At 47.9% G+C, this 24,715-nt stretch overlaps 1 protein-coding gene across 1 annotated transcript in view; it reads right to left on the bottom strand.

Annotated features, from left to right (window-relative positions):
• Positions 1–7,636: 7,636 nt before the first annotated feature.
• The window catches only part of suclg2 (succinate-CoA ligase GDP-forming subunit beta), an 81,360-nt gene continuing 64,281 nt past the window's right edge, over positions 7,637–24,715 (bottom strand). The window contains exons 10-11 of the mRNA XM_062545895.1: positions 17,603–17,723; positions 7,637–9,045 (exon numbers count right to left, since the gene is read on the bottom strand). Of these exons, the coding sequence (XP_062401879.1) occupies positions 8,933–9,045; positions 17,603–17,723 (234 nt within the window). The 3' untranslated portion in view covers positions 7,637–8,932. The remainder of the gene's footprint in view (positions 9,046–17,602; positions 17,724–24,715) is intronic.

Genomic DNA, 24,715 nt, shown 5'->3' on the forward strand with positions numbered 1-24,715 from the left:
ATGCCTTCAGGCAATTATCAATACCAGATACTGTGTTCAAATTAGCTCACGGAAACAGACGAGGATTTTAAGCATATAGTGGGCCGTGATGGAAAAGGGATTAACTACCCGCTCCATACACCTCCCCCCCCCAAACACACCCCTCACCCTTCAGACTGCATGACCTTGTCAGGAATGCAACAAGATGCTAAAAAAAGTTTCAATACACACTGCAGACGTGACAGACTGTCCTGGCCAGGCCTTGCAACAGTTCCGGCGACACTCATTAAAACCGAAATACCCCTGGAATAGGGGGTGGAGGGGACTTAAAAGTGTACCGTGACCCCTTCGGAGATGCCGACCACTTGAAAGGACTCTGCATTTTGAACAAAAAGGAAAAGAAAAAAAAGAAAAACGGAAAAAAGAAAGTGCCTTTTTACAAACCAGAGACCGAGCTGCACTAGCTTGCATAGTTTAAGGTTAATGAGAAAACAACCTCATGTGAATATCAAATCTCATCTTATCCGGCCATGCTGGCTCCAGGCTCCATCTTTAAAGAAGGCATCAGACAGAGGACTTTGATGAACTGAGCAATCATTACATTTTTACCACACTATTACATCACGCTTTGGCCACATTAGAAAAAAAAAAAGATTGCATTTCCCTTTCAAAGGCAAGCTTAAGTTAATTTGCCCACAGTCGAATGCGGAGTAACATTTCTAACCCAAACTAGACGCTGCATCTCTGAGTAGCAATTATCGCGTATACAATATCTGCGATTAGAATCATTCAGCCTGGCCTGCCTCTGTTTGGAGAGGCTCTTTGAGCGAAATGGACATCTTCAAAGCTGTGCCGGAGACCTTAAATATCTCTCTTTTGTTCAGTGACTGAGTGATTACACAGGCAGACCCCGGGCCTGGCTAATAGGCTACTGAAGGACTAAATTAATACAATTTACAGCCATTTCTTTCTTTTTTAAATAAAAAAATAAACACAGCTGCAACAGAGAATATTTCAAGACCACAGGGCCTCCTATTGAACCACATCATTTCATGATGGTAGACAATAAAGTCAACTTGGCTTTTTAATCGCTGCTAACAGATTCTGACAAGACACAATGAAGACCTCTAATTGTCTTTTAGGTGGCTTTCTTCACAAAAGATGGCGGCTTTGGGAGCTTTTAGACGTGCGTAGCGAGCTAAGTTGGCGATGGAGTGTTTTCGGGCGGGAGCTGGGCTTGGGCGGCAAGTTCAGGTTCGAAGAGCTGGCCGTCGGGCATAGCACGCCGATGATACGGGTGGAGGAGGAGGAGTGGTGAGCTGGTGCTCCTGTATAACAGACGGGTGTAATTGCGACAAGGGACAGAGTGTCCTAACCCCAGCACGACGCGGCTCGGGCACCGAGGAGAGAAAGGGAAGCCTAATCACAGATCAATTTGCATGGAGGGGCGAGGAAATCAGGCTCAATAAAGACACACAGTGCTGAGAGATGAGTTTTTAATCTCGGGGAGGAGATGAGATTTTGACCTGTGCGTTTTCATTTCTGTTTTTCTATCTTTTTTTCTCTTTGAAATATTAACCCCTCCCCCACCCTCCCCCCCAACCTCAACACACACACACACACACACACACACACACACACACACACACACACACACACACACACACACACACACACACACACCCATACACCTCTATTCCCCCACCCTGCCCATCCCTGGTATGGTGTGGACGGGGGTGTAAATTTGTCGGGGCAGAGTAGTCATCGCTATCCCCAGGGACTGTCATCACACATTCATTAATTTCTCAATAACTGACATGGCAGGGGAGAGAGAAAAAAAGTGTGTGCACAAGAAGAAAAAAACTCTCAAAGAAGAAATAAAAAAAATAGAAAAAAGGTACTTGTCTCTACAAATAAGCCTCCGTGAAATGCAATCAAAAGAGTGACAGATATTTCAGCGGGAGGGAATTATTCTGATGGGCATGTCTTTGGAGCGAGCCGGGCTCGTACTCCTCGCCTGACGACCTTGCCTGACCTGCGTAATGTAGAGCTCTGCAGTGGGAAGTGTTTGAGCTGTGGAGCGGACGCGGCCGACCAAGTGCTCATTTAGGAGAGAGAGGGCCCTGGGCAATAGCCTGCGTTAGCGAACACACACCCACACACACACACACACACACATACACAATCCCAGTCATGGTAGGGATACCAACATGCATGCATATTTGTTTTGTACAGAATACATATTTGGATGAATTCTGTCAAAAATATCAACATGATGAGATTATACAGACCCCATTAACTGACATTACATCTGGAGTTATTCCCAATCTGCATACTATATCTGCAATATGTTATCTGATAAAATATGACTATTCTGTGGCATGAAGACATGAGTCTGTCTACCAATACCCAAATTAACAATACATGCTTTTGCTATTTATACCTACTAATTTATTTAAATGATCTCTGATGATTGGGATTATCTCATTAACTATGCGTGAAACAAAAATGTCTCAAGCAGAATGGGATTGGACACACAGCCAGGCACACACATACAGGACACAAGTATGACATATAGGCACACACGCACACACGCACGCGCAAACACACGCGCACGCAAACACACACGCGCGCACGCACACGCACACGCACAGACACACACACAGACACACACACACACACACACACACACACTAGCATATGCAGATTGGATGAACGGCTCCACATCACATCACAGCGAGATGAGTGTTGAAATGGCAGCCTTCCTGGGCGCAGTTACGACTCACGCAAGACAGCAAGCTTTGTCTTCTGCTATGCCTTTCTTTTGAAGAGATCTGCCAATCCGGTCACGAGCGGGACACATTCCCCAACTGTTTGAAGGTGATACTCCTTGTTTGTTGTATTGTGTCTCACACACAAACACACACAAAAAAAACAAAATGACAGACACGACCCCACGCTCCGCGCGGCAAGGTCGGACAAAAAGGTTCCTTTTGTTTGCTTCAAAAGTTCTTCTGTGAGCTGAGCAAAGGGGGTATGACTCACAGAAGGAGTACAAACACACAGTGGCCTTTGCTGTCCTTTAACACTGGCAAGGAACTAAAAGTAGCAGTTGCTAGGTGACTGTTCTCCGAGATCCTTCTGAGACGAGTCATTGCCTCAAGCCATGAGAGCAGCAGTGGACTGTTTTTCCTTTATCAACTTTACAGCCAGTTAGTGAACTATTAAAGCACCGCACAGAAGGATGTGCGGCTGAGGAGTTTGGCTGTAACGGCATGGCTTATTTCTTCCCATGGTTTTCAATCGAGAAGTGACTGGTGCTCGGGAGGTGACTGCAAAGTTGTGGAGAAAGTGAAACATGGTTTCTTTGTGCCTCTCCTTAACCAAGTTTCTCACCTCCAGCAAGGATAACAAAAAAACCATACCACTGTTACAGTGCCTCAGTTCACAGTCACACCAATACACTCAAATGCAGACACACACGCACGCACACGCACGCGCGCACACACACACACACACACACACACACACACACACACACACACACACACAACATAGAGCTCATTAACATGCGCTCTTGCACATCAAAGCACGACGAAGCGGGGTGTAAGGTGTGTGTGGGGAGTGGGGAGAGCGGGGCGCGGATGCCAAACTTCATCACCTTCAGACCTTCTGTGCTGCTGTCTCGCCACATCTGCAGCCTTTATCGTCTCATTACACCTCTGCTTCCCGCCCTGCCTCTGGAAAAAAAAAAGAAAAAAAAAAAAACACTGACAGGCCACTTTTCTCACACACTGTTGGAAAACACACACACACACACACACACGCGCACACACTCACTCACAGAACGCCGCAACGGCATGCTTAAACGCATTTGATGGCAATACCGTTTGACATGCATGGGCTTCATGTATTCACCTTAAGCGCAAGGGGAGGGGGACGCTTCTGAATCTCCCCGCTTACGCCTGTTAACTGGGCGAAAGTCACCTTCAGAGCGCAGCCGGCATTATTTTTAGGGAAGGGTTACGACAACCACAACTGCTAAGCCACGCACACCCTAAAGAGGAGATTAAAGATGATTAATATGGGGGACATAAGAAATTAGCCCCATGGCCACACTTCTGCTGAACACAGTGCAGTATTTACCTGTAAACGCTCGAAAATATCCTCACCACACCTCTGGCAAACACAAAACAAGGACTTGGTGCGCAGGAACAGAAAAGGATACGGACAGGATGTTCGACAGCGAATTTCGTGTGAAACTTCGGCAATTTGCGGAGCGTGTCAAACTTACCATTCCGGATGCTTCGTCTCTTTCCCCCTCTCACTCTCGTCGTCGGCTCCGGGGAGTCATAGGAGCATGGGTGGCGGCAGTGGCGGTGTGTCTGCGCGCGAGTCAACCGCACACCTGCCGAGAACTCCACCAGGAAGCGGCAACATCTAATTATCAGGCAATTTTAAACAAAATGATGTTGCTTTTGCTTCTGTTTTAATTAGGGAGGCTTTCAGAGGTCACACGAAATGAGCTTTTAATTAGTGTCAGCCATCAGTTTATTCCCTCTTTATTGAAGCTATCTCTCTGGGTACCTCTTTGTAGTTAATTGGATCAGAAAGTGCTCACAAACACACACACATACACACACACACACACACATACAGAGACGCAGACAGAGCGACAAAGACACACACACAAGCATGCAAATCACAGTGAAAAGTTTGGCAGAGCCCAAAAAAAAAAAGTTTATCAAACAAAAGGAACTCACAAATATTTGAAAAGGCCGCATGCTTGACTGCCAGAGAGTATTGCGCGCTGGTGGCTTTGTTGCCGCTCTCTGTTTAATTAATAAAGGGGTCATTAAGCGCTCGGTGACGACGGAGACGAGTGTAAACACACAGCTGGCTCCGAGAGGCTACGGCGCTCGCTCGCGCAAAATGAGGGGCGCCGCCGCCGTCGAGAGACGGAACGCGATCAGGACGAGGAGACGAACCATTGCAGTCATCGCTCACCAATGTGACATTCAGACCCCCCCCCTCCACACACACACACACACCTCCCCCAAAATCTGCTGTCGTTTAGGGGGCAAAAAAATAAGAAGCCGCGAAGGAATTCACCTGCACTATTCCGACGGTAGACGCCATTAACGGCAATGCAATTTGGTGGTTGAGCGGCTGGTTGCCCGTACCCTGTGGAGCCCGTGGTGGAAAAGCCCAACAGGGTCTTAAAAGATGGTTCTGCACCTGAAGCTCAGGGTAAGTGGATTACTCAGCCAAATAATACCTTAATGAGGGCATTTAGAGGCAAAGGGAAGCTGAATTCCCACACCAGGAGGCCTAGCTGAGGTAAACCGTCTTACTGCAGCTTTCCAGGAGAAGGAACTGACTATGAAAGGAGCAAGAATTGTGGTGCCAACTTGAGAAAGGTAAGAGGGGAAATACTAATAGAGTAAATGAATGTTAATGTTTCATTTCATAACTTAAGTTGTTCTTTTTTTCCAGCACCTGGGACCTTGACATTGGGGTTCTTATTAAGAAGGCTCTAAAGGTAATTTGAATTGATTTTTTAAGCACCTCAATCACAGACATTTCGGGCTACATTTCAGCTGGAGAGAAATTGATTTTATATGCTCATCTGCCATTCAAGGCCAAGAAGTGAGATTGGAATATGGCCCAAGGAGAGCGTCAGCAACATGACAAATACAGCAATTTCAAATCATAATGATAATGTTTTGCTAACAACCCATTAACCATTCAGTCAGATTCAGACTCCAGACATAACACCTGTGTGTGGCTCCCATTTTAGGGGGTGCAATGAAATGTTCCTATTCCCGAGAGCTCTACTCGTCCATGAAACAAGACCTAAAATGGTGGAGAAGAAATCCCAACTGCAATGTGCACTAACGCTGAAGGACAGTGTGGGGGTCGGAGCCAAGAGGAGCTGCTCCTCATCCGAGAGCTCAATAAACCCCCCAGACTGCAATGGAGCCACAAAACCCAGCAAACCGAGGCGTGTAAATACCGGGACGACCTGTGTCCATGAAAGACACTGTCCAATCGCCGGATGCAATTTATCAGAGTATTGCTTTTTTATGAACTAATATATTAGGAGTTGTTACCTCCAAATTGCACAATAAATAACCAATATTTCCCCGAACGCCAAGGCTTGACCTCACTGTCTCTCAGTGATGTGCAAAACAAATGGTTTCTGAACAGCGCTGGCTCTCCGGCTTCATGATAAACATAAAAAGGCAGATTCATAAAATGGCAATTACCAGTTTTGACATCAATTCTGAAGGTTAAAATAAACCCCAACAAACCTTTCAGACTCCTGCATGGACAATTACATGAATAAATACAAACCACCTCCAAAAGGATCTGAAAAAGCCTCTCTTGGCATAGCAATTCTTTTTAATTAGTCGCCGGCAGCAGAAGCAGTAGGCTGTGTTAGCCGCGCTAGCGAGGCAGGCTAGGCTATCACTTGCATATTCTCCTGGGGTTTGAGCCGACTTAAAAGGCCAGGCTAAATGATTTAATCTACGCCGTCACCTCCCGAGCCACCGCCTCATCTGTATTTATGGCACGCCGCGGCACTAATTTGGACTAGTATATCTGCATGCATTTTTCCGATGACCCGCACCGGGGTGTGGAATTAAACAATGTCAGCGGCAAGTGCACATTCTAACAACCCTTAAATTCCACAGTCAAATCGATCAGGGGACAGGTTTCTGACAGTGCAAGAGGACCATGAAATAAGCAATTATTGAACTATCTACTCCATTCTTAGAGAGTCGGTGTGAAATGGGCAGGTTGTCCCTTCCTATAATAACATCTTGCACGGTGGAAACTTTGCGAGTGGCATGTTATGAACCAAAGGTAGGTAGAAAAATCCACCAAAAAAAAAAAAAAAGACAAGGCCATATAAGGGAAAGCAAAAAGAGGACTGCAAAGGCCTCTAAAAATATGTTGATTACAGCGCTTGACAGTGAGCGCTTTCAGATGAATCCACCTGATTTTCTATCAGGGAGATTAGACAAGGAGAGGAGGGCAGGATGAGAGAGACAATGAGAGGCAAAGTGAGAGAGAGAGACAGAGAGTGAGTGAGTGAGTGTGTGAATGAGTGCGAGAGGAGCTTTGGCCCAGGCTTTCTGTGCCGGGCATCTGATCTGGTCTGGGTGTCCTCTCAGATCCCGTGACAGATAATCCATCAAAAGCTCAGTCTGTCTGACAGGGATGGATTTCAGCACCAGGGTCTGGATATCTCACTTTGAGCCATGAAGGGCATACACACGGTCTCACTCTCACACACACACACACACACACACACACTTACTCACTCTCTTACTTACACAAGCGCACGCAAACTCAAAAATACGGCAGTTGGTCACTCGAAGACAAGTTCGAAAGCTGGAGTGGATTTTTCATGCCACAGCATTTGGATATCAAAGACCCGGTGTCGACTTGTTAAAGATGTGCACCAAGACAGAGTGAAGCTTCAGAGATATGATGACTCAGCGCTTTCCCCACTGAGCTCATGCCAGTGACCACCCTTTGTCAGGCTGCCAAAGACGAAAGGCGCATGACGTGACTCTCATCCATCTGATCCCAGTCCATCACAAAGACACACTCATGCGGGCTCAGAAAAAGAAACGCATAGGCCTGCTTTATTCTGCTAATATTTGCATTTATTTGAACTCTTTTAAGACGATCCATTTGTAGACACAAGTAGACATATATATTGCTTCTTAAAATACATTCATGATTACAAAAAAAAAAGATAATTACAATAATATACTGGTTACTTAGACATAGATAAACACAAATGGCCTCGAGGAATGATTTTTCAATTCGATGTTTCAAAGGCTTCTATCTCAATGTAGGCACAGTAAAAAGCATCTGTTCACAAATTAGTGCACTTCTGTGTCAAAAAGTAACACTTATACTGTAATTACACAAGGTTTTACAAAAATATTTGTGTCTGCAACCACCAGATTTTTTTTTTCTTTTTATATATATATAAATCAGAAGCGAAACAAAGAAATGAGCAATTGACATGATTTTAGGTCATCAGGTCAGGACGGCGTTTCTCTTTTCAGCTGATAGCTGGTTTGAGTTCAGCTTCTGAGGCCTGGTAACGTATGGTTTTCAAACACACAGTTCTGGAGCCCACCCACAATCCGGCATGGCTTTTACATCCAGCTTCGAGCTTACAAACAGTATCTCTCAGGTTGGCAAAAAAAACCCCACAATGGAGTTGGAGTTGGCAAAGTCTTCACATGTTCCAGGTATTTGTGATTCGCACTTTATAGAACAGCACGATGACATCAGCACCAGATCACCCAATCACCAGACAACAATCACCTCCCATACACTTCCCATTAAGGCTTAACAAAACAATACCAAAAAATACAAACAAAAACATGTGTAAGAAACAAGGCAATGAGTTATTCTTTGAGTCACTAGAACAGATTTCATATGGGACGGCATGTTTAAGGTATCATGGGTTGCTAAGAGAATGAATCACAGTGGCAATTATAGCTTAACACAGGACGCCTTCAACACTGATATTTCTACCTCCACTCTTGATAACAAGGTGAATTTTTTTTTTATCACCTTGTCATACTCAAATTCAAAATAGTTTGAGCTTTCCCACGGAAATAAAATGCACCAAATTATTCCAAAAAACTGCACACCGATTTTCACCCTTCATTAGTGAATTTTGGACACACGTTTCACAAAGAGAACCTTACTGCAACACTGTTAGAGACATCATGAACAGGCAGAGTAAACAAAATATTGAATAGTGAACGAAACATTATTTATGAATCAAAACAAAGACACAAGGTGAAGTGGTGTAGACCAACCTGAGCTAACCCGATGAATTTGCAAAACTAAAACGATATTGAGTGTGTGTGTGTGTGTGTGTGTGTGATGGTCCGGGATGCTGGCGATCGAACCTCTACTTTCTGATGCTGGCCACAGCCTTCTTAGCGGCGTCGTCCAGGTTCTCAGCGGAGGTAATGGGCAGCCCACTCTCTGAGAGGATGCGTTTCGCCTCCGTAACGTTGGTCCCTGCGTACACGTACACACACACACACACACACACACACAGAGGGAAGGCATAGAGAGAAGACATGATGACTCAGGTCACGGGCATATGCACGCCCTGCAGGCTTCTTCCCTGAGAGTCCCTCAGACAGACACAGATAACTATCAAGTGCATCTGGAGACACACACGCATCGCTATCCACTCCCTGATCCGCGATCCACTCACTGATCCACTCCGCTTCGCTCTGCTCTGCTCACACACAGATGCTTTCACAGACAGAAACCAGAGCCAGGGGCCAGTGCCCAGCCAACCCCGGCCCCCCCTCGGCTCTGGTGGTGTGCTGGAAGGCGGCGGGGTGCCGGGGCGCTCCGCTACATGTGGCTGATACTGGGGCAGCTGCTGCGGGGCCCCCGCTGGGCCGCTACCACTGCGCCTGCCCTGGGGCCCGGATGAGCGCGGAGCTGGCGTTTTGTCAGGGGCCCCCCTGGAGTCAACGAATCTGCTCGGCTGCCTGCGGCCCCAACCCACAGAGAGGAGGTACCCATCCCAGCCCCCCCCCCCCCCCCCCCCACACACACACACACCAGACACACACACACACACACACACACACACACAGACAGACAGACAGACAGACAGACAGACACACACAAACAGACACAAACAGACACACACACACACACACACATAGACAGACAGACACACACACATAGACAGACAGACACACACAAACAGACACACACACATACACACAGAGAGACAGACAGACAGACAGACAGACAGACAGACACACACACACACACACACACACATACTCTCCAAGCACTCACTGCTCTGTTTCATAGCACCCACCCACACAGCCAAGGCATCCAGCCAGACACTCTGAACCAAGACCATCATGGAGGAGAAAACAGCAGCGAGGAAGAAATAAAGAGAGAGATAAAGAGGGAGATAAAGAGAGACAAAGAAAGAGATAGAGAGAAGGCAGGAGAATAATGGAGTGGGATGGTGTGTCGTCTCTGTTCAGTGGGAGAGTGGGTGGGTGGGTGAGTGAGTGATTGTGTGGGAGCGTGTTGAGAGAGGGAGAGAGAGACAGACAAAAACACAGAAGAGGTATGGATGGACGGAGAGAGCTAGGAGAGAGAGAGAGAGGGAGGGAGGGAGAGAAAGAGAGAGAGAGAAAGAGAGAGAGAGAATTGGGGTGCAAGAAAAGACCAGCTGTTGATGTGGTCACTGAGTGATTTCACAGGTGAGTGTCCAGCTGCAGGGAAGGCCTTCACAAAGCACCGCACTACAGCACTCTGGGATCCCAGCACACTACAGCACTCCCTCTGTCACTTATTCACTGCCCCTCTCACGCACACACACACTCTCTCTCACGCACGCACACACACGCACGCACGCAAACACACACCCTCTCGCTCATTCTCTCTCTCTCACACACTCATTCAATCACTCACTCACTCACTCAGACTCAAACACACACACTTTCAACCCTCATTCATTCTGTATGCATTAGCACATAAGATGGGGAGGTCTTTCTCTTCTTCAAATGCTCTTCTTCAAGTCAGACAAACCCATTCTCTCACCTAAGCACATTCCCCTCCTCCCGTCTCACTCAGACACTCAGATACACACACACACACACACACACGGCTTTTCTTCGTACCCAGACGTCTGCTGTTGAGAGAGGAGAGAGCCCTTTCTCCTGCTCTCGCATTAGGCCTGTGCTTTCTCCTGCTCGCTCCTTTTAGAATGCTGATTTCATCAGCCCACCCATAGAGGCTCATCCATTTCAAAAGAACTGCGTAACGCTGGAATTATTCACTGTGTGACTGTTTTGTGCATATGTAAGGGTCTCTCTCTCTGTGTGTGTGTGTGTGTGTGTGTGTGTGTGCATAATGTAAGGGTCTCTCACTGTGTGTGTGTGTGACCCTGACACTGTAGTGTACTGGTGTGTGTGTGTCATATATATAAATACATATATTTTTATATATAAATAAATATGTGTGAGACTGTTTGTGCATATGTAAGAGGCTATCTCTCTCTCTCTCTGTGTGTGTGTGTGTGTGTGTGTGTGTGTAACCCTGACTCTAGGGTACTGATGTATATTGAATGAATGTGTGAGTGTGTTTGTACGGGACACTGACTCTAGGCTACTGATGAGTATATATGAGTGTGTGTGTGTGAGTGTGTGTGTCCCTGACTCTAGGGTGCTGATATACATGTATGAATGTGTGTGTGTGTGTGTGTGTGTGTGTGTGTGCCCCTGACTCTAGGGTGCTGATATACATGTATGCATCTGTGTGTGTGTGTGTGACCCTGAGTCTGCGGCCCCTGTGTCTGTTGCACACACACACTTCCAGCCTGCTGGCCTGGAGAGTAATTACTGCTGATATCTATCTCGGGCGAGTGGATGTTCTGATCAATAGCAGTTTCACGAGGAGTTCAATTACCAGGCCCACTTAACTCCTAATATTTCAGCGCTTTTCCTCCGCTCGCATGATCACTAATTTCTAACACGTCGCAGGCTTCTGGCAGAAAACAATCCATTGATTTAGAGACGGGGGCCCACGTCGACGGGTGCATTATACAGCGCGGTGCACGAGGCATCCGTCATTATCGAACACGGAATATCACACCTTGATGGGGCGCCGCTGATCGAAGGCCGCGTCCTCCTCGCTCATCCCTAAGCGCGCTAAATCCCCACGCAGCTCAATGGCTCGACGCACGGGAGAAATGTTAGCACTGAGCGACGTCTAGCACACAGTAATGCTTCCACGAGTGTGAGGACTGTGACCAGGATGCTGGAGTGTGTGTGTGTGTGTGTGTGTATGTATGTATTTGTGCATCTGTTTGTATGTGTGTATACTGTACGTTTGTGAGAGAACGTATGTGTACACATGTCAAAGTATAAATATGTGTTTGAGCATATATGTGTAAACGTATGTGTGAGTGTGTGTGTGTGTGTGTGTGTGTGTGAGTGAATGTGAGAGCATGTGTGTGTATGTATGTGTGAGAGCATGTATGCGTATGCGTGTATATATACACATGTGTGTGTGTGTGTGTGTGTGTGTGCGTGTGTGTGTGTGTATACATGTGTGTGTGTATATATATGTGTGTGCGTGTGTGTGTGTGGAAGCATGTGCATGCGTGTGTATGCGTGTATATGTGTGTCTGACTGTGGAGTGAAGGGCTGAGTTATCGCAAGCAGAGGGCTCCCTTCTCTACCTGCCTCCTCTCCTCTCCTCTCTTCTGCCCTCCTCCTGTTGGTTTGCTGGGGGTGTGCTCTCACCTACCACCACTAGGTGCTGCCAGAGACCTACTCACCGCCCGGCCAGCGCGCTCCACACAGCCAGGGCCCCGGCCCCTTTAAGACCCAGGGAGAGAGAGAGGGGAGGGGGAAGACTGTTTTCTCAGAAAGATCCTTTAAAAGGTAGAAAAAGAGGTGAGAAATGGAGAGGAAGAGGGAGATAGAGAGAGGGGGAGAGAGAGATAGAGAGGGATGGAGATGGAGATAGAGAGAAAGAGAGAGAGAGAGAGGGAGAGATGGAGAGATGGAGAGAGAGAAATAGAGAAAGAGAGAGAGAGAGAGGGAGAGAGGGAGAGTCAGAGAGAGACGTGGGCGCTGAAACGACTAGAAGCGACTCCCTCCAAGTGGAAGGATCCACGCTGAACTCAACCCAAATCTAGACCGGACACCTACAGGCATTTAGGGCTTTGGCAAAAGGGAGCTCCCTTGGCCCCGCGAAAGCCCCGTGTTTGGCTCCAAAACGCCAAATGTTCACCAGCAGGCTTCCCATTCACAGCTTAACGTTAATGGCAGCCGATTAGAAGGGAGATGGAGCTGCGGCTCTGGAAGGGGAATGGGGACTAAGAGGAAGGAGAAAGAGAAAGAAAGAGAGAGAGAGAGAAAGAGAGAGAGAGAGATAGAGAGATGTGCACATGTGTGCAGGGCATGTGCTGCAGCATTGTGCGGACACACACACACGCACACCGTTGTAAAGTTGACATCATTCTAATTAGCGAAAAAGGACGGGAGGCGGCAGTCTGGATTTTTTCTTTTTTTTTTATCTTTGGATGACAGTGACGCTTTCATGTGAGAAGAGGTCTGCATGTGTTTTCCATCCAACTCTGCATCATGTGTGTTTGAAAATGGAGAGCCTTTCTTGTTCTCACCATAACTAACAGGGAAGTTGTGAGTGTGTGTTTGTGTGAGAGAGGGAGGGGAGAGAGGGAGAGAGAGAGATGAGAGATGGAGACAGTAAGATAGAGATAGAGAGAGAGGGAGAGGGAGAGAGAGATGGAGACAGAAAGATAGAGAGAGAGAGAGAGAGAGAGGAAGACAGAGAGAGAGAGGGAGTGAGTGCGTATGTGAGCTGAAGAGGTCAGAAGCTGAAAACAGCAGGCATCATTACTCTCTCTCAAGTGTATGGATTCTGAGCATGTCTACAGTGTGAGTGTGTGTGTATTTCTGTGTGTATTTCTGAGAGTGTCTGTGTGAAAATATGTGTGCCTATGCTTGCTTGTTGTCTGTGTGTGTGTGTTTCTGTGTGAACTTGTGCCTTTGTGTGTCTGCCTGCGCGTGTCTTTATATGTGTGTGTGTGTGTGTGTGTGTGTGTGTGTGTGTGTGTGTTTGTGAGTGTGTGTGTGTGTCTCGTGCTAGCAGATCCCTCTATTACAGCTGTAATGATGCTGTCAGGGCTCGGGGAAGCCATCACAGGCCCTCTCAGTGGGATCAACAGTCTCTTTTAATTGCATTTGGAGAGGTGGCCCCCTCGTCCATATTTCCCCCCCTTAACCACTAAATTGCCTCCACTTTGAGGGAGACGGCGGCCATGGCGTCCCCTCTAAATCAATAGGAATGTTCGGGCTATAAGGAATATAATGGCTTTTGGAGTCGGCCCAGGCGCTCCCCGCGGGCACTTTAGTGGGGCCACGGCGAGTGCAGGGATGGACAGCGCACTTCTCAGAGAGAGGGGGGGGGGGGGGGGGGGGCAGTGGTCAGTCAGGCAGCGGTCAGTCACTCCACGGCAAGATGGTCTGACACAAATGCGCGTGCGCACATGCGTGTGCACGCACACATGCACGCACGCACTAACACTTTCGCTTCTCTCACACACACACACACACACACACGCAAAGATCATCCATCTCCATTTCTCTCTTTCCCTCACGCATGCACACAGAAAGACACATACACATACACTATTTTTTCACAACCTCACACACAAACCTTCTCATTGACATTCCTACTGACGCTGCTAAATATAAACTGTCAGGATTCTTGTTCCCGGCAGTAATCTCAGAGACAATATTAACAACTCTGTACTCGGTTAGAGAATGTGTCCATAACGACACAGACACCCACTGCAGACGCCAATACAGTGTGTCTTCCCTATGCTAGTCCAAAACACCATTTCCTGAGTTCTGAAAGAATGCGAGACATTTTGCTAGATTTGGTTCAGAAAGTGTATCGCTCTGACCCATTCCGTCGTAGCTGGCTGTAACGCATGCAAATTGGAATATTAAACATTTGCAATTTACTCCCTTTCTGGAGATGGAAACCCCACCCCACCCCACCTCGCTGCCTCCCAAGACGATGGGGCCGGCCGGATGCTGATAAATGTTTCGCGCATATTAACTCGCTCCTAGTCATTTCTGCGGTCAAATGAAAATGGCACCTTAACTGGCATCCCCCGGTAATGGAGGCAAATAAGCCTTTTAGCACCATTTAGACATCATTAAACACACGTGTCTGAGTGCGCCGCACTGAATCAAAACAAACGTAATTGGACGGAAGAGGCAACTCGCATCTCGGGATACCATGCGTATGTGTGCGTGTGTGTGTGTGTGTGGGGGGGTGGTTTGGGCATTTCAAGCGAGGTGATCTGCCCGCGTCAGCTTTCTGCCAGGTGATGGACAGGCGAATTGGCTAAGCTAACCTCTTCAATGCTCCTCTCTCACTGAGAGGGATTTGCCTTGAACATCCAATCAGCAACAGAGAGACACAGAGACAGATATGAAAGAGAGAGACAGAGAGAGAGAGAGGGAGGAGAGCGAGAAAAGAGAGAGGGAGAGGGAGAAAGAGAGAGGGAGGGGGAGAGAGAGAAGCCTCCCAATTAATAGTGGCATACTTAATCCCTATCTAATCCGCCTGAAGAACAGCTTGCCATTATTGCAATCAATGGACAGGGAGAGAAGTCAATGGTGGGGGGCTTGTCAGAAAAAGAACCCCTTCGGATTGATCCGCAGCGATGCCTTATATTCTGGTGTCACTCTCACAGAGGGTGAAGTTGAACTTTGATTGAACGAGGCTTCAACCTCAGACTGGCTGAAGGTCATGACCTCCAGTGCTCCACATAAGTAGTGCATCCACCATGTTCATTTTCAGATAGATTTGGACAAAAAAAAAAAAAAAAAAAAAAAAAGACCACACATCTGCGGTCGTTTCTAAAGCAAGGATGCTAGCTTGCACTCCTGCACTGATACAGCGCCGGCATCTAGGCCCGACATGCTTTTACATCAACTCCAACCATCCGAGGCACCTCTCTCTCTCTCTCTCTCTCTCTCTCTCTGGGAGATGAAAGACGCACCTGGCGCCGTCCTCGCGGTTCGTGCTGCCGGGGCAGGGTCGTGTCTGGATCGATGCGCAACTAAACGTGCTCTAAAACACCCCGACCAAGGGAACCATCTCGCGGACGCTCTGTCAGCCGCGGCGCAGAGCCGGCGGGGAGAATAGAGAGAGCGCTTCATTGATCTCCGAGCGGCGTATGAATTTTGGTCTGGAGCGCGTCCAGGAGCGTGGTGGTGGGTGGAGGGAGGCTGCTCCTGGCGAAGCCACGACGACTGTGCGACGACGCTGCCGATGCTGACGGAGACCGGAGCGCCACGGCGACTGAACGGAAGCACCTTGGCTGTTTTGGATTTTGCTCACACCTGCAGTCTCCGTTTTTTTTTTTTTTTTTTTTGCAGTCTGTCCCCGAGAAGTGCTAAAACACCACAAGTATAGTGTGAGTGTGTGTGCGTGTGTGTGTGTGTGCGCGTGTGTGTGTGTGTGTGAGAGAGAGAGGGGACAAATGGAGCACGGTGAGCTAATGGAGTGGAGGATTCGTCACTTTTCGCAGGACACAGGAGTCAGCTGTTTTCAGCCAATTATCCTAATGACCAGATGGGCTGGGGGCCGCCCGGCCTCCCGTCACTCCGCCGCCCTGCGCCATTAGCATACGCAGGTGAGAGGTCCGCAATCAGCGCTGTCGCCACCGCGCCGCTCGCTTCCGTTAACAGCCCACGCACCTCGTTGGCCAAGAGTAGTGTGTGTGTGTGTGTGCGTGTGTGTGGAGGTGTGTGTGGGGTGTGGTTGGCTGCAAAAAGAGGAAAAAAGAAAGTGTGAATCAACACCTGAGACGGTATGGTGCCAGATGACATGACTAGTCGTGGCTCTCTCCGTCTCTTGCCTCTGAGATTCTGTTTGCTGCTTTGAGGTGTGAGTTACCGTTATGCAAAAGGAAACACCCAACACACTCAAGACACCAAACACGTACTGTACATATGGTCTTGGAGTGAATCTGCATCATAAGAAAACTGTTCCCTCCCCCCATTTTGTCCTGTCCAAGCATGCCTCCATAGACCAGTGTTACAACGAAGCAAAAGCAAAAGCAACACAATGCTTCGTTTGATTTTTGTAAGACCCATCAAGCCAACCCGTAGGGAGACCACCAGCAAGACATGGGATTACGCTGGCATTAATCTCAATATCAAAGTGGAGCTTCTTTCAAACAATTTCATTATTTCATATCGAGCCAATAACAACTGAGAAGGTCTCAAGGCGCTCTCCAGGGGCCCAGAGCCTGCAAACCCCAGAGCGAGCCCTCCGGCAACAACTTAAACCAGTCATCAAAAAAACAACAACGGTTAATACTAGCTAGTGACATTTCAATAATGTCAGCACCACGACACTGTGTCAACATGCCTTTCCCAAGTGACTTTGCTGTGCGTACGATCCTGGCTGCCGTGCAACAAAAGCCTCGGATTTAATCGGACCTCGCAACGAGGCGTAACACGAGGTGGCTTGCACCGGAGGCGAAGAGAAACAAATCTGTGGCCAGCGCTCAGGACACAGGGCCACGGCGGCTAACGGCGGAGCTGCTGCACAAGCTAAAAGTGGCCATTGCTCCACTGGAGAGAATTGGAATGGGTTCACACATGCATGCTGCTGCTGGAGGAGGAGGAGGAGGAGGATGAGGAGGAGGAGGAGGAAGGGGGAGGGGAGCACTTGGCTCTGACTGTTAACAGATGCTGCTGATGCTGCTGCAAGCGTGACAATTTTTCAAGAGTTTCCTCATTTAGCAGGTTTAGCCCCGCACACTAGTTTCCTCATTTAGAAAGCTTAGCCCCCGCTAGCTGTTTCTCCAATCAGCACTCAGCTGCTCTCGTCACGCTAACTCATTAGCACCAGGAGGTGTTTTGACTAGAGAGTTTAACTAGTGGAGTGCGTACAGACACCCTGCTAAGGAGGAAAACATGGGGGAGAAGGAGAACGCTGCTGTGAACATATGACGTGGGAGGATAGAGCCTACCTTCCAGACGCACGACCAGAGGCACCTTCAGCTCCAGCTCCTTGCACGCCTTGGTGATGCCATTGGCGATGATGGCACAGTTCACGATCCCCCCAAAGATGTTCACCAGTATGGCCTCCACCTGAGGAACATGCACAAACACGGTGTTCAAATACAACAGCAAGTGATAGCACGCTCCTATTCATGGACACATTATGACTAACAGATCCTCCATGAACGACTAATATAGCAAAAAAGCCTTTCATTAGGGCTGATTGTTTAAAAGCTCAGCAAATCAGCAAATATGGCTTCCGCATCCAGGCCCTTGCAGGATGTTGCTTATGACTCGGGTCTCTGGAATTTACAGTGCTTTAAACTAGTGTAATGAAAAAAATGTCTCTTTTGTGCTAATAGTAAAAAAGAAAATTCTGTAATAACCAGATAGCCTTCTCTTGTCAGTGGACTAAACCCAGAAGGCTATCTGGTTATTACAGCACATTTTTATTACCATTAGCACAAGGCAGACATTTTTCATCATTGATTCATGTCTTTATGGCACACATGACAAAGAAAAGCATTCTGATGGACTGACCAGGCAATTTCCAATTAGCGATAAAATGATGTCTTTCTTTCATAACTATTCCATCAATCTCCCTGAGAGAGAGGCCAGGTGATGAATACAACAGGAATAGCTGAAAATATCAATATCTACATGTTCTCTGGTTGTACAGAGAGAGAGAGCAAGACACAGAGACCGTGAGAGAGAAACACACACACACAGAAAACAGAGAGAGAGAGAGAGAGAGAGAGAGAGAGAGAGAGAGAGAGGGAAAAAACCACACACACAAAGAGAGACAGAGAGAAACAGAGAAACACACAGACAGATAGAGAAACATAGAGAGAGGGGGGAAAGAAAGAAAGAAGAGAAAAAAACATACGCATCAAGATAAAGAGAGAGAGAGAGAGAGAGAGAGAGAGAGAGAGAGAGAGAGAGAGAGAGAGAGAGTGTATGTGTGTCGTGGACTGAGACAGCGAGACAGAAACTAGAGCGTGATGAGAGAAAGCCTCTAACCTACTACTGCATCATCTTTTAACCTGGGCTAAAAACAGAGGCATCTGCCACAAGCCATATCACAACTCAACTTTCAAGTCAAGGTGTTGCTGTTAGTGTCAAAACAACCCAACAGAGACACAAGACGATGAAGAAAGATACAGAGAGGCAAATGAAGATAGATCACAACACAGCTAAGTAAACTCTGTCTGCTCCCATTAACAGGTTACTGGGCAGATGCGAGAGTTCGACTGGACCTTCCTGACACCCTCAAGCTCCTGTGGCAATTCCAGCCATTTCGGGCACGGACTCAGAAGTGTGTAAGGGCATCTGACAGGCTTTTACAGAGGGCCTTTTCTCAGCAGCAGCCAGACACACTGGCAGCCAGGGGTGTGTGTGTGTGCGTCTGTGTGTGTGTGTATGGATTTGATCCCTCTGATCTTTGGGCCTCTCTGCATGCTGTAAATGAAGCAGGGGGATTTGGCCTCTCCTCTAACAAAAGCCTTTTTCTCGCCTGAAGACACACTGCCGGCAGGGTGAAGATGTAAAGGCCTGATGTCTCACTCTCAATTAGTCTGCAGAGTCTGGCGCCTCAGCAAAGAGTTGAGCCCAACAAAGCCCAGTCCCACACCTGAAAATTATGGGAGTGTGTGAGTAAAAAAAACCCCAACAACTCCTAAATGTGTGTGTGTTTGTGTGTGTGTGTGTGCGTGCGTGAGTGCGTTCGTCAAAGGCTGCACCTGAAGAGTGTGTGTGTGTGTGTGTGTGTGTGTGTTTGAGTGCGCGCGCGTGCGTGCGTCAAAGGCTGCACCTGAAATGTGTAGGTGTGTAGGTGTGTGTGTGTGTGTGTGTCAAAGACAGCACCTAAAATATGTGCGTGTGTGTGTGTACACTGTAACATCATTAACTCTGCATATTCAACATACGCTACATGAAATATGGGGCGTCCGTGAATAACTTTGAGAGTCTACATAATGAGCGGAAAGAAAGGCCATTCTTCATGAGTTGGCAGTTGTCATTGTACGTCCTTATAGGGAAAAAATGGTGTGAGAGAGAGAGAGAGAGAGAGAGAGAGAGAGAGAGAGAGAGAGAGAGAGAGAGAGAGAGAGAGAGAGAGAGAGAGAGAGTGAGTATGGCCCATATTAATCCATGCCAGCTGTCAGCAGGCAAAGACAGCACGGGGAACAGTCAACCAGCACGGTCACCTGTTCATCACTGTCAGCGGAGAGTGGCACTGGACAATTAACAGCAGAGGTGCCGGACAATGCCCTCTTGCTTTTGTGACAACGTCCCGCAGAGCAATGTGTATTCTCATACACACACATACACACACACACACACACACACACACACACACACACACACACACACACACACACACACATGCTGTGGTAACATGACAAGCCGATTTAGATGAGTGGGTCAAGGTTGATGTACTATGCAGACGCAAAAGGACATCTTCAGCCAGCAGTAGGACACACACTCACCTGGCTTTACCACGCACAGGTGACATGACTGTAGGAGAGAGCTCAATGCTGTGGACAGCCCAAATCTGCTCCCGCCAGACGAGATTTCACTGACGTGTGTCAATACTGCAGTTCCAGACCTGTCACTGATCTCCGCCAATACTTGTCAAATGTCCCATGTGTTGGTGTGTGTGTTTCTTCAATCAATACAACACCAACACAACACAACACAACACACCACACCACACACACGCACCGCACACAATACTTCCAACATGACAACTCTTCCTATCTTGGTAAGCAATCCTTGACCTTACACGTCCACCTGAGACATGTAAACCATAATGCCTTCTAACTGCCCATCTAAGTGTTGAAGAGATGTGTGAACGCTCTCCACAGGATCTGATGATAGCTAGGCAACTCAATAAAGACAAACCGATAATCAGTCTCGGAGATCCACTGACCACTGGTCTTCTGATAGTTCACCGGGGAAGAGGCCCATTTCTCAGGTATTCTGGGGTCAACACTCGACAGAGTCTTGCCTCACAGCAGCAACCTCGCGAGGGCCCTTTGGAGGGTGTCTGCCGGTGTGGCCGATGGCCACTAGAGGGCACTGTAGATCAAGGTGCAGTGGCTGAGGCGCCCAGCATGAAAAGGACTTGGCTCTCGTCACCGGCAGCAGCCCATTTTTCAATTCCGGCTTTATTGAGCACCATCATATTTCTTCCACTCATGCGTCTCCTATTGACATCTATGTATATTAATGATACGCGGGACATGATTTATGCATTGCTGTACACAAGTAAATGCAGTTGGGAAGCAACGCAGTGGGGCTTTGCGCAGTCTGAATGTGACACTTGAAGAAAAGGAAAAGATATTTTTGAGGATTTTTTATTTCTTAACCCCTGACTGCTTACATGCAGAACTACTGGGAACTGTGCACTGGAATCCGTGTGAAGAGACCGTGAGGATTCTCATCGACAGGGTTCATTAGAGGGGAACAAAAACAATGCAGATTCCTACACAAGCACATGTGACAGCTCTATGGATTCAGGTTTGGGATCAAAAGCAGACAATTACTTACAGTAATTCATCAAAAACGCATTTAATATTCACATTTTTTGCTATGGCCTGCAGCCTCCACCGTGGAAATGAGGCTCTCTATAAGCCGAATGTCATGTGTTTGCATTCAGGCTGAATGGCATGATGTTTTGGATATTACTTCCCCTAATGAGAGGAACTCTTGAGCGTCAATCTCCCGGCTCCCATCCCTGACACGCTGGTGAACTCTGTGAGCGACAGCCGCAGAGAACTGACACTGACGCTGACGAGGTACAAGGCTCAGGCACAAGTGGCTTCCAGTGGTCTTACACCAAAGCACTAGTATTGGCCAAGTCACAGCGCTCTACTTTTCCATACGGGGAAGGGGGGGGGGGGGTGCTAAAGTGTTGTGTTTCCTATTGGTCCAAGGCAGGGGAGGGAAGACACTGATAACTTGCTTTCGAGTCATAAATAAAAAAATAAATAAACAATACCTGTGACTTCAAGTCAATTTACAATGACATGGGGCAGGCAAGCAGAAAAGAAAAGAAAAAGAAAAAAATTCTAGTCGGTGCTCGACAAAGATGTGGATAAGACCCCCTCTGCACTCAAAGCTAGTCGGAGAGAGTGGACTGGCAGGCATGACAGTTGTCCTGAAGGTCTCCCGCCGCGGCCTGGACACACAGCCGTGAGCCCTACCTGAGCGCCATGACCCATTCAGCCTCCGCATAATGCCGTCACGGCCCCCCCCGCCGCTCAGCGCGCTGTCAAGGCTCCGCTCCGCGCCTTCAAACGTCTCCGCGGCTGAAGCGCTCTTTTGAAGAGCATTACGCGTGGCGCAAAGCACACTTGGCTACAAAGGGGAAATCTATTTGCAATGCTGCCGCTGCTGCCGCCACCGCCACCACTGCTGGTACAGAGACGTCCAGGAATGTGGAGGAGTCGCCCGTTACAGGAGACAGAGAGATGGACGGAATGAACGGAGGGCCGAATGAACGGTTGTCTTTACTGGTAACAAGAGGTGATGGCGTGGCGCTCTACAAATAAAAATAGCAAATGAAATAAATAACGGCGAGAAAAGGCACCTCTTTGTCTATAAATGAAAGCGTTTAATGACACTGTCCAGCTACGCACGCACATGCGCTTACACACACACACACACACACACACACAACCCCCAAAATGACAAAGCCATTTATCCTGTCCAACGCGCTGTCTGTGTGTTGTGCTTAATGACAACAATTTGATAATTGTGAGAAACAATACCGTTTATATAAAGGCCCGTCTCTGCTTTCAAAACAGACCGTAACAGGGTTATAGCCTGCCACATTCAGCATGGCATTAGTGGCAGTGGCCCTGGCAGCGAGGGCCCATGATCCTGCATGGGACCGAATTATCGCCGTCGCCACACTCACATCTGCACCCGCGCTGACCGAGGCTAATCTGGCCAGAGAAAGGCTTCCATCCTTTGTGCGCGAGGCGATTGTACTGACCGGACACAAATGCTCGCCTCTCAGTGGCCTATTAGTGCCATTGTTTTTGCGTTATCTGGCCGACGCAGGCCGCTCGGGCTTCCATGTGTTTTGTGTCGTGTTCTTCTTTTTGGTTTCTCACTTAGCCAGGGAGTGAGTCGGAGCTCTCTACAATGGTATGAGTGTGAGTGTGTGTGTGTGTGTGTGTGTGTGTGTGGGGTGGGGGTGGGGGGGTGGGGGGGGGTTAAAGGTAAAAATAAAGGAAGTAAGGCGGCGGACATGAACAACAAGCCATCCATCTTTCGAAGGAGAGTTTGTTGTTTGTTTTTAAGCAGCAATCACGGCGATGACGCATGGCTGCTTATGGCGGGTTTGTGCAGTAATAGGCTGATGGATATCCTGAGCCCTGCTTTTTCTGCCATTAAATATTTACATTGAAAGCATGGGCACAGCCTTCTAGCCTTATGTTAATGACACTACGGGCTGACAACAGCTACATATCACTATTCCTAAATGCCCCCTTCAGGAGAGCTTCACTTGCAACCGTCATTATCTCCACTAATGTCTGACCGTCCTCAAGCGCCATAAAACAACAACGCTTCTTTGGAGAACTTAGAGGAGCCAAAGGACACATGATTGATTTGAGGACAAACTGCACACATGTCTCCAGCGGGAACAAAAAAAAGTTGGACAATTGAGACCTTTTTTTTGGTTGCTTTTTTTATTGTTCTCATTTCCTATTGGCTTCCTTTCAACCCCCTTTCTTTGGCAATATCTCACTAGATCTGGGGGCTGTTTACCTCCCCTTAAAATCCATTCCCTGTGGTGGGTGATTCCTCTGGCACCAACACCCGGGAGAGAGGGAGAGAGGGAGAGAGAGAGCGATAGAGAATGAGAGAGAGCGATAGAGCAAGAGAGAGAGAGAGATACAGAGAGAGAGAGAGAGAGAGAGAGACGAGGCGGTCCGGGCTCCTATTAAATGTTGGGATTGGGGCTGGCGAAGGGGATAAGAGGGAAATAATTATCCGGCCTGTTGAAGCATGACAGCTCCTCCTCGCCCCAAAGTGAAAGAGATGAAGCATTATGTCAAAAAATCAGTTCACAAACACAGACACATCTTGACACCGCCATCAGAAGTTTCAGTTCCTGTTAGGAATCGCTTGAAAAGTGGCAGCTGACTCCTTGATCAATAGACTGTGCAAGAGTCTTTTTCTCCTCTCCTCTCGAATCTGCTCTCGTTCTCTGCCAGGCAAAGGAATTGGCTATCTCTCTGTTTACAATTCAAAGAGCAAGAGTTGGTAAATAAGTAAGACACACAAATGAAAACATTTTACTCGGTACTAACAAAAAATACCAAATCTGCGACACATCTCTTCCTAAGACAAGAAAGAAAATGTGTTCCACCATTTCTTGTGTGCCATCTTAACACTACTGCATAACACAGCATAGTATTCTTGCCTATAACAGTATAAGGCGCTGGTTGAACATAAACATGCGTTATATGTTTTCAGGAATTCCAACACCATTTTGATCGACGTTCTGAAGCAACCCATGTTCTATGTCAATGCACATGAAGAGCTCTTGTAGCGTTCATGGTGGCATATCTACTCACAAACATTCCTCGTAAACAGCAAGAATGAGGACAAGAAAACAATGGCAGCTACCATGTACCGAGATGGGGGGGGGGGGAGCAAGAGAGTGAAACAGACAGACAGACAGACAGACAGACAGACAGACAGACAGACAGACAGACAGACAGACAGAGAGAGAGAGAGAGAGAGAGAGAGCGAGAGAGAGAGAGAGAGAGAGTTGTGTCTATGAGTGACGGACCACATGAGCTCCCCCCAGATCTCATCTGAGTGCCGACCCAGGCCCTTTTCTTTTCTGCCAAAGAAAGGAAACCAATCAAAGGAGAAATGGCTTTGCAGCCGTGCACAGAGCAGAGGCGGTCTAGGGGAGGAGGACGAGGAGGACAAGGAGGACGAGGAGGGAGAGAGGGAGGAGGCGAGCGAGCGAACGCAACGTCCCCGTGAATTGATACTCAAGCCGACCGTATCCCCCTCAAGGTCTGCCGCGCTTTGTGAGGCTGCCTGTGAGGTTGTGA

This window comes from Sardina pilchardus, chromosome 9, assembly GCF_963854185.1.
Source record: "Sardina pilchardus chromosome 9, fSarPil1.1, whole genome shotgun sequence".
NCBI classification, from domain to species: Eukaryota; Metazoa; Chordata; class Actinopteri; order Clupeiformes; family Clupeidae; genus Sardina; species Sardina pilchardus.